The sequence below is a fragment of the Heliangelus exortis genome, chromosome 30 (assembly GCF_036169615.1).
Source record: "Heliangelus exortis chromosome 30, bHelExo1.hap1, whole genome shotgun sequence".
Classification (NCBI taxonomy): Eukaryota; Metazoa; Chordata; class Aves; order Apodiformes; family Trochilidae; genus Heliangelus; species Heliangelus exortis.
In genome coordinates this window covers 3814173-3824268 of record NC_092451.1, presented here as the reverse complement: position 1 = coordinate 3824268, position 10096 = coordinate 3814173, and the positions used below count along the sequence as shown (strand labels likewise).

The 10096-nt window shown below is 60.2% G+C and overlaps 3 protein-coding genes across 3 annotated transcripts in view; 2 read left to right on the top strand and 1 right to left on the bottom strand.

Moving 5' to 3' along the window:
• The window catches only part of LOC139788726 (NPC1-like intracellular cholesterol transporter 1), a 5674-nt gene extending 4065 nt beyond the window's left edge, over positions 1-1609 (top strand). Inside the window, 1 exon segment of the mRNA XM_071728898.1 lies at positions 1604-1609. Coding sequence (XP_071584999.1) covers positions 1604-1609 — 6 coding nt within the window.
• Positions 1610-3037: 1428 nt separating this feature from the next.
• On the bottom strand, positions 3038-5746 carry TMEM127 (transmembrane protein 127). Its single transcript, XM_071729104.1, is given in 6 exon segments — positions 3038-3468; positions 3471-3551; positions 3554-3616; positions 3619-3645; positions 5583-5636; positions 5639-5746. Coding segments are annotated over 6 exon segments (453 nt in total). The 5' UTR covers positions 5739-5746; the 3' UTR covers positions 3038-3340.
• Positions 5747-7047: 1301 nt separating this feature from the next.
• On the top strand, positions 7048-10093 carry CIAO1 (cytosolic iron-sulfur assembly component 1). Its single transcript, XM_071729103.1, is given in 12 exon segments — positions 7048-7228; positions 7635-7702; positions 7704-7784; positions 7866-7977; positions 8455-8543; positions 8635-8762; positions 8764-8834; positions 9413-9500; positions 9589-9622; positions 9624-9644; positions 9646-9776; positions 9778-10093. Coding segments are annotated over 12 exon segments (1239 nt in total). The 5' UTR covers positions 7048-7089; the 3' UTR covers positions 10055-10093.
• The last annotated feature ends 3 nt before the right edge of the window (positions 10094-10096 follow it).

The following is a 10096-nucleotide window of genomic DNA, read 5'->3' as shown; positions in this document are numbered from 1 at the left end:
GCCCGCCGCGGGGCCGCTCCTCGGCGCTCCTAACGCGTCATCGCCGCGCGACCGCCAACGCCATTGGCCGCCGCCCGCCCCGCCCCGCGCCCTGATTGGGCCGTGGGGAGAGAGACCGCGCCCCCTGCGGGAGGGCGGGGGAGGGCGTGGTATGGGGCGTGGCTTGAGCAAGGCCACGCCCCTTGCCGGAATGGCGGGAAGTGGGGGGGAAAGAGGGGGGACTGGGGGTATTGGGAGGTACTGGGGGAGTGGGGGGGGGCTATTGTGGGGGGTTACTGGGCGGCACTGGGGAGTGGGGGGGCACTGGGGGGGTTACTGGGAGGTACTGGGGGGGGCACTGGGGGAGTGGGGGGGGCTATTGTGGGGGTTACTGGGCGGCACTGGGGAGTGGGGGGGCACTGGGGGGGTTACTGGGGGTCAGGGGTGGGTACTGGGGGTGCTGGGACCAAGGGGGGGGGATATGGGGGCTCAGGGGTGGTTTTGGGGGCTTGGGGGGTCTCTGGGGTGCAGTAGGGCCCAGGGGATTTTGGGGGGGGGGGGAGGTTTTGGGGGAGCCCAAGGGTTGGGGGGGGGGTTGAGGGCACAGTGGAACCAAGGGGGGTGCAGAGGGGGGGGGCCCGGGGGGGGCAGGAGGGTTATGGAGGGCTCAGGGGGGGCTATGGGGGGGGCAGGGGGGTGTTGGGGGGGGGGTTATGGGGTCCCCCCCCTCTCCCCAAAGAAGACGCAGCTCCCCAGGGCTCCTCACACCCCTTTTATTTCCTCCAGAAAAGGGCAGGGGGGGGGGGGTCACCCCCAACCCCACCCCCCAAATGAGGGAGGGGGGGGCCATGACATCATTTTGTCTCTTTTTTTGGGGGGGGTTCCAGCAATCTCGGGGTTGTGAGGATTATTTACACTCCCCCCCCCCTCCCCCCCCCTTGCATATAAATCCCCCACCCCATGGGATTGCTCCAGCCCCCCCCCCCCCTCCCCCCCCCCAAACATCCTCGGGGGAGAAGTTTTGGGGTTGATTTCCCTCCTTTGAGGCAAATTTTTGGGGTTTTAATTCCTGGGAAAAAAAGGGGAGGGGGGGGAAGTGGCTGAAGCTCTTGCATAGCCCAGTGCTGGAGAAAAAGGGGGAAAAAAGAGGGAGTAAAATCATCAAGGGGGGGGGGGAATCCCACCTGGAAAATTCCTCAATCTGGGAATTGTGGGTTGGGGTTTTTGTTTTTTTTTTTTTTTTTTCTTGAGTTAAACCCTGCAAATTTAGTTTCATTTAAATAGGGCTGAAATTTCCTTAAAAGCCCCCCCCCCCCCCAAAAAAAATCCCTTTCCCAGCTCCGGGTTGGGATTCAGGGCTGGAAGCACCCGAGAGGGAAACTGGGAACAAAAAAAGGAGGAAGGGAAAAAAATCAACCAAAAAGAGATGAAAAATGGGGCAAAAAAGCAGGAGATTGGGTTTGGGGGGGGGAGAGGGTGGAAATCCTGGGATTTTGGGATGGGAAAAAACCCAAACTTGGCTGGGGGGGGGGGAATAAAGTGCAAAACGTTGGAGTGGGATGAGGAGAGGTTGGGAGTGGGATCCAGGGGGGATCTGGTGGGATTTTTGTCCTTCTTGTCCCAGGGATGAGTGGATCCCAGAGGGGAAAAGGGGGGGATCTGGTGGGATTTGGGCTCCTGTTTCCTGTCTGGGGGGGTGGGAATGAGGGGATCCTGGAAAAAGTGAGGAATCCTTTGGGATTTCTCCCTCTGGGGGGATCCTGGAGGAGAAAGTTTGGGATCTGGTGGGATTCCACCCTCTTTTCCTGGTGACAAGAGCTCCAAGTGAATCCCAGGGGAGAAAATGGGGGATCCAGTGGGAGGTACCCCTCCTATCTCCATCTCCAAGGGGTCTGAGTGGATCCCAAGAGGGAAAAGTTTGGAATCTGGTGGGATTTCTCCTGCTCATCCCAGTTGTGAGATCTCTGAGAGGATCCTGGAGGAGAAAGTTGGGAATCCAGTGGGATTTCTCCCTTTCATCTCCATCTCTGAGGAGTCTGGAGGGAATTCTCATCCCAGTTGTGAGATCTCTGAGAGGATCCTGGAGGAGAAAGTTGGGAATCCAGTGGGATTTCTCCCTTTCATCTCCATCTCTGAGGAGTCTGGAGGGAATCCAGTGGGGAGGGAGCTGGAATCCAGTGGATTTCTCCCTTGTGTCCCAGTGCCAAGATCTCCCAGCAGATCTGGAGAGGTGGGAATCCAGTGGGATTTCTCCTTCTTATCCTGGTGATGAGATCTCCAAGTGGATCCTGGAGGAGGGAGCTGGGAATCAGTGGGATTTCTCCCTCTTGCCCCGATCTCTGAGTGGATCCTGGAGGAGGGAGCTGGGGATCCAGGGGGATTTCTCCCAGTGACAAGAGCTCCGTGCAGATCCCAGAGCAGGAATGGTATCCAGGGGATTTCTCCTTCTTATCCTGGTGACAAGATCTCCACGTGGATCCTGGGGAAGGAAGCTGGGAATCAGTGGATCTCTCCCTCTTGTTCCAATCTCTGAGGACTGAGTGGATCCCAGAGGAGGGAGCTGGGAATCCAGTGGGATTTCTCCCTCTTATTCCCATCTCCAAGAGCTCTGAGTGGATCCCTGGTGGGATTTCTCCCTCTGACTCCAGTGCCAAGTGGGTCTCCAAGGGGATCCTAGAGGAAAAAGCTGGGAATCCAGTGGGCTCTCTCCCTCTTGTCCCAATTAAGTAGATCCCAGAGGAGAGAGGTGGGAACCCAGTGGGGTTTTTCCCTCTTGTTCTGATCTCTAAGCAGATCCCAGAGGGAAAAGCTGGGAACCCAGTGGGGTTTTTTCCCTCTTGTGATCTCTAAGCAGACCCAGAGGGAAAAGCTCGGAATCCAGAGGGATTTCTCCCTCTTGTCCCAATCTCTAAGCAGATCCCAGAAGGAAAAGCTGGGAACCCAGTGGGGTTTTTCCCTCTTGTTGTGATCTCTAAGCAGACCCCAGAGGGAAAAGCTGGGAATCCAGTGGGATTTTTCCTCTTGTGATCTCTAAGCAGACCCAGAGGGAAAAGCTGGGAACCAGTGGGGTTTTTCTCTCTTGTCCCAATCTCTAAGCAGATCCAGAAGGAAAAGCTGGGAACCCAGTGGATTTTTTCCCTCTTGTGATCTCTAAGCAGACCCAGAGGGAAAAGCTGGGAACCCAGTGGATTTCTCCCTCTTGGTCCCAATCTGAGGCCCCGGAGCAGATCCCAGGAGCTCCGTGGGATCCCTCCCAGCAGCTCCAGGGAACCCCCTGGGATCTCCCCCCCTCCCCGCGTGGATCCCGTTCCCCCCTCGGGGTTTCAGGGGGAGTTTTCGGGGGGATTTTGGGGGAGCCCCCTCAGGGGGTGTAGGCGGGGGGGGGCTGGAACTGGTTGAGGACCTCGTAGTCAGCAGGGAAGGGCTCTGCCTCCTCCATCTCCGAGAGCAGCTCCAGGGCCTGCTCCTCCTCCTCGCTGGGGTAATGCGCAGGAGGTTGGCGGCCGTGGCCAAGATGGAGGCGGCGCCGGCCCCGGCCACCAGGTAGAAACTGACAGCAAAGGTGACAAAAACTGGGAGCCGTGGTACTTCTTGTGCTGCTGCTGCTGCCCCAGGAGCAGCTCCGAGGCCCAGTAACAAAACCAATGACTGTGGCACACTGCAGGACTGGGGGGGGAAAGGGGGTGGGGGGGAAAAAGGGATGGGGGGAGAAAAAGGGATGAGGGGGGAAAAAAGGGGTGGGGGAAAAAAGGGGTGGGGGGAAAAAAGGGGTGGGGGAAAAAAGGGATGGGGGAAAAAAGGGATGGGGGGAAAAAAAGGATGGGGGGAAAAGGATGGGGGGAAAAGGGATGGGAGGATAAATGGGATGGGGGAAAGGGATGGGGGAAAGGGATGGGGGGAAAGGGATGGGGGAAAGGGATGGGGAAAGGGGATGGGGGGGAAAAAAGGATGGGGGGAAAAAGGGATGGGGGGGGAAAAAAGGGATGGCGGGGGAAAAAGGGATGGGGGGAAAAAGGGATGGGGGGGAAAAAGGGATGGGGGATAAAGGGGATGGGGATAAAGGGGATGGGGAGGGAAAAAGGGATGGGGGGATGGATGGGGAAAGGGATGGGAGGAGAAATGGGATGGGGGGAAAAAAGGGATGGGGGGAAAAAGGGATGGGGGGAAAAAAGGGATGGGGGAAAAAAGGGATGGGGGGAAAAAAGGATGGGGGGGAAAAAGGGATGGGGGGAAAAAGGGATGGGGGGGGAAAAGGATGGGGGGGGAAAAGGGATGGGGGGGAAAAGGGGATGGGGGGGGAAAAGGGATGGGGGGGGAAAAGGGATGGGGGGGGAAAAGGGATGGGGGGGGAAAAGGGATGGGGGGGGAAAAGGGATGGGGGGGGAAAGGGATGGGGGGGGGAAAAAGGGATGGGGGGAAAAGGGATGGGGAAAGGGGATGGGAGGATAAATGGGATGGGGAAAGGGGATGGGGGGGAAAAAGGGATGGGGGGGAAAAAGGATGGGGGGGAAAAAGGGATGGGGGGGAAAAAGGGATGGGGGGGGAAAAAGGGATGGGGGGAAAAGGGATGGGGGGAAAAAGGGATGGGGGATAAAGGGGATGGGGGGATAAAGGGGATGGGGGGATAAAGGGGATGGGGGGATAAAGGGGATGGGGGGATAAAGGGGATGGGGGATAAAGGGATGGGGGATAAAGGGATGGGGGATAAAGGGGATGGGGGATAAAGGGGATGGGAGGGAAAAAGGGATGGGGGGAATGGGATGGGGGAAAGGGGATGGGAGGAGAAATGGGATGGGGGAAAGGGATGGGGGGGGGAAATGGAAGGGGGGAAAAGGGATGGGGGAAAAAGGGGTGGGGGGGGAAAAAAAGGGTGGGGGAAAAAAGGGGTGGGGGGGGAAAAAAGGGATGGGGGGAAAAAAGGGAAGAAGAAGAAGTGGAAAAAAGGGAGAGAAAGAAAAAAATTCATCGTTAACTCAATGTTGCAGGAGGAGGCAGAAAATGAACTTAAAATTTCATCAGCCAATTCCATTTCCCAGCAGAATGCAGGAAAAAATTGTCCAAGAGATTCAATTTGGCACCAACCAAAAAAACCCAAAATCAGCCCCACACCACAAAATCAAGGGCTCAACTGAATTTCACACAAAAATGGAAGAAAAGATGAAATAAATTAATCTATAGATTCAACTTCTCAGCCAAAGGGCAACCCTGGCACAGGAATGGGTTTGAAATGGGGTTTTGATGTGTGAAGCAGCAAAACCCCCCAAAAATGACTCCATTAATTTATTTTGGGGCTCAGTGGATGAAGGGAGAGAGAGAAATGGGTGAGAAATGGGGATTTTTGTGCCAGGCAGGTGTGTCCTGAGGTCAATCCCCTTGGATGGACAAAAAGCAAAGGCTGCAACCCCCCCCCAGCCAGAACCAACCCAACCCCAGCAGAAAATTCACATTGGACCCTTTCCTTGAAGGTTTCACCCTAAATTCTGCATCCTGTCACCGAGGCAACTGGAAGCTTGGGGGGGCAATGACCTTTGGGGTGAATGGTCTTTTTTGGGGGGTTAATGGCATTTCTGTAGGGGAAATGGAACTGGAGGGGGGGGATTCACCCGTGAGGATGTGGGCGAAGGCGTAACGCCGGGTGATCTTCAGGGCTGGGTGTTTGGGCCAAAAACATCCAGGAGGAAGGCAGAGAGGCTGCAGAGGATTCCCAGGAAGCAGAAAGCAGCAATGACCCGGAGCAGCAGCACGGTCTGGGGGTTCATGCAGTAATCTGCCAGGGAAAAAAAAAATAGGAAAAAAAAAAAGGTTACAACACAAAAAAACGATTTTTTTTTTTTTTTTTCCCCACCTGAGTGGCTGATGGATCACAGGGTGGCAGGGGCTGGGAGGGAGCTCAGAGCATCATCCAGAGGATCATCCAGAGGATCATCCAGAGGATCATCCCCATCAGGTGGGGCTGGAATGTCCCCCAGGGATGGAGACTCCCACACCCTCCCTGGGCAATCGATTCCAGGCTTGTGTTGCCCTCAGGGTGAAGAAGAATTTTCTCCTCTGAAACCTCTCAGTGCCACTTTGTGTCCATCACTCTCATTCTGTCCCTGGACACCACGGAGAAGAGTGTGGAGCCATCCCCCTGCCCCCCTGGAGATATTGACCCCCCCTCAGCCTCCTTTTCTCCCAGCTGAACCCCCCAGCTCTCTCAGCCTCTCCTCAGGGGGCAGCTGCTCCACTCCAGCATCCTGGGGGCCCTGGGCTGGGCTCTCCCCAGGGATTCTTTGTCCTTCTCCACCCGGGGAGCCAAAGTGCTCAGGGAGCAGAAGAGGGGGGGGGAGAAGCTCCGGGGTCTCTTGGCCACGCTCTTCATGCCCCCCAGGATGGCACCGGGCCCCCTGGCCACCAGGGCACAGCCCGGGGGCTCCTTGTCCACCCCCCTCACCCCGCATCCTCGTGGGGTCCCTGCCTGCGCCCCCCCCCCACTCCGCATCCTCGTGGGGTCTCTGCCTGCCCCTCCCCTTCCCCCTCCCTCCCCCCACCCCCCGTGGGGTCCCTGCCTGTCCCCCCCTCTCACCCCGCATCCCGTGGGGTCCCTGTCCGCCCCCCTCCTCTCCCCGCATCCCGTGGGGTCCCCGCCCCCCCACTCCGCATCCCCGTGGGGTCCCTGCCCTCCCCCCCACTCACTCCGCATCCCGTGGGGTCCCTGCCCGCCCCCCCCTCCTCTCCCCGCATCCCCGGGGGGTCCCCGCGCCTCACCCCGCAGCAGCTCGGGCTCCACGTATCCCAGGACATCGGTGACCCCCAGCTCCTGGCGGGCGCAGGTCCCGCCGTGGATGCGGAGCCAGGCGGGCTCGGCCAGCGCGGTGCAGAGGCGCGGTGATGGAGAGAGCGCCGGGAAGGGCCGAGGCCAAACTGCGCTCCGGCTGCTTGGGCAGAGCCCCCGAACCAGGACCCGAACCGCTCCCCCCGCCCCCTGCCCGCCTCCGCCGCCCCCCGCCCGGCAGCCCGGCCCGCCCGGGGTAGTTACATGGCCGCCCGCCCGCTCCGGCCCCGCCGCCGCTTCCCCTTCCGCCCCGCGGGGGTTTCCTCTTCCGGGGGAGGAGGAGGAGGAGGAGGAGGATGAAGGAAGCGCTGGAGCTGCAGAGCCGCGTCCCGGCACATCCCGAATCCCGCTGCTGGTTCCTGGCCTGGAACCCCGCGGGGACCCTGCTCGCCTCTTGCGGGGGGGACCGCAGGGTCTGCATCTGGGGCCGGGAAGGTGGGGAGGGGGCTGCGGGGATGGAGGGGGCTGCGGGGATGGAGGGGCTGCGGGGATGGAGGGGCTGCGGGGATGGAAGGGATTGGGGATGGAGGGGTTTGGGGATGGAGGGGCTGCGGGTGGAGGGGTTGGGGGTGGAGGGGCTGCGGGGATGGTGGGGTTTGGGGATCTGGGGTGTAGGGGTAGAGGGTGCGGGGGTAGAGGCGCTGTGTGGGGAGGGGGCTGTGGGGCTTAGGGGTCAGCGGGTGGAGGGGCTGTGGGGATTTGGGGGGTCTGGGTGTAGAGGGGCTGTGGGGAGGGGGCTGCAGGGCTCCTAGGTGGGAATGGAGGGGGGTGAGGGTACAGGGGCTGCGGGTTTTTGGGGGAGTGGGGTTACAGGGTGTGTGGGGCTCTGCCCCCTGCCCAGGCTCGGGCTGGGTGCTGCGGGCGGTGCTGGACGACGGGCACCAGCGCACGGTGCGGCGCGTGGCCTGGGTCACCCTGCGGCTCCTTCCTGGCCTCCGCCAGCTTCGATGCCACCACCTGCATCTGGAGGAGGCAGGAGGATGGGTTTGAGGTGAGGATCCCCCCCTCGGCACAGCCCCCCCACCCAGGGAGCACCCCGGGCCCCCCAGCAGCTGCTCTGCTCCCTCCCCAGTGTGTGACCACCCTGGAGGGGCACGAGAACGAGGTGAAGTCGGTGGCCTGGGCACCCTCAGGAACCCTCCTGGCCACCTGCAGCCGGGACAAAAGTGTCTGGGTCTGGGAAGGTGAGGGGGGATTTGGGGTGCAGGACTGGGGGATGTGGGGTGCAGGATTGGGGGGGTAGAGATGGAGGATCGGGGCAGTTGGGGTGCAGGATTGGGGTTTTGGGGTGCTGGATCAGGGTGGTTTGGGGTGCAGGGTCAGGGGTGGTTTGGGGTGCAGGGTCAGGCAATTTGGGATGCAGGGTCAGGGTGGTTTGGGGTGCAGGATCAGGGAATTTGTGATGCAGGATCAGGGGTGGTTTAAGGTGCAGGATTGGGGGGATTTGGGGTGCAGGATCGGGGGGTTGGGATGGAGGATCAGAGAGGTTTGGGGTGCTGGGTCAGGGGGGGTTTGGGTGTGGGATCTGGCCCAAAGGCATCAAGCAAGGTTGTGCAGGCAGGAGGGGGGCAGCACCGTGTCCCCCCACCCCAGGGACCACCCCCCTTGCCCCAAGCCCCCTGGGGAGCACCGGGACCCCCCGTGAGGTTTTTCCCCCGCAGTGGATGAAGAGGAGGAGTACGAGTGTGTCAGTGTCCTCAACTCCCACACGCAGGACGTCAAGCACGTGGTCTGGCACCCCAACCAGGAGGTGAAACACCCCAGAGCCCCCCCTGCCACTCCATATCCCCCCCCGAGGTGGGTTGGGGGTGACTGGGGGGCTGTGTGTGTCCCCTCCCCAGCTCCTGGCCTCAGCCAGCTACGATGACACCGTGAAGCTGTACAGGGAGGAGGAGGACGACTGGGTTTGCTGTGCCACCCTGGAGGGACACGAGTCCACGGTCTGGAGCGTGGCCTGGAGAAGGGAGGGAGAGGCTGGCGAGCTGCAGTGATGATAAAACCCTGAGGGTGTGGAGGAGACACCAACCCGGGAACCAGGAGGGTGAGAGGGACAGAGGGAAAAGGGGAAAGAGAGGGGAGGGAGAGGGGAGGGGAAAGGGAAGGAGGAAAGGAAGGGGAAAGGAGCAGGGAAAGAGCAGGAGTGGGCAGGGGAAGGGACAGAAGGAGAAAAGAGAGGAAGGGAAAGGAGGAGGAAGGAAAAAGGTAAGAGGGAGAAAAGGAGCAAGAACAGGGAAGGAGCAGGAAGGGAGAAAGGGAAAGGAGAGCACAGGATAAAGAATGGGCAGGAAAAAGGAAAGGAAGGGGGAAAGCAGGAAGGAGTGAGCAGGAGAAAAGAATGAGAAAGGGAAAGGAGCAGGAAAGGGAATGAGGGAGAATGGAAGAGCAGTGAGAGGGGGAAAAGAGTGGGAAGAGGAAAGAAGTGGGAAAAGAATGAGAAAGGGAAAGGAGTGGGGAGGGGAAAAGGGAGAGGGAAGGGAAGAGTGAAGGGACAGGAATTTGGAAAGAGCAGGAAGGGAAAGACTGGGAAGGGAAAGGAGAGGGGAAGGGAGAAGGGGAAGGGTTGGGGAAGGGGAGGAGTGGGAAAGGGGCTGGAGCAGCAGCCGGTGTCCCTGCCCACAGGGGTGTCCTGCAGTGGTGCTGAGCCCACCTGGAAGTGTGTCTGCACCCTCTCGGGGTACCACACCAGGACCATCTACGACGTGGCCTGGTGAGTGCTGGTGGGAGGCAACCCCTGGGCTCCCTTTTCCCCCCCCTTGCTGAGTCCCCCCCCCGACCTTGTCCCTTTTGTCCCCGAGGTGCCACCTGACCGGGGCGCTGGCCACAGCCTGCCGGTGACGATGCCATCCGTGTCTTTTGAGGAGAGCCCCTCCTCAGACCCCCTGCAGCCCACCTTCTCCCTGCTGCCCACGTCCCCCCGTGCCCACGCCCAGGATGTCAACTGTGTGGCCTGGCACCCCAAGGAGCCCGGCTGCTGGCCTCCTGTGGGACGATGGGGACATCGCCTTCTGGAGGTACCAGCGCCCGAGGGATGCTGAGAACCTCCAGGAGATGATGCCACCAGGGGGGGAAAAGGGAAACAGCCCCTGGGAAGGGATGTTGGTATTCCTGGGATTCAATAAATTCATGTCCTGGGTGGCTTGTCCTTGTGGTGATGTCACTGTGTCACCCTTGGGGACAGGGTCACCAGGGACTTGGGGTTGTGGCTCCTTGGGAAGCAGCAAGCACAGCACTGCCCCTGTGAGTGAACTCGGCTGTAATTAGTGCCACTAATGAACTTTTATGAAGGCAGAGAGCTGGGGGGGG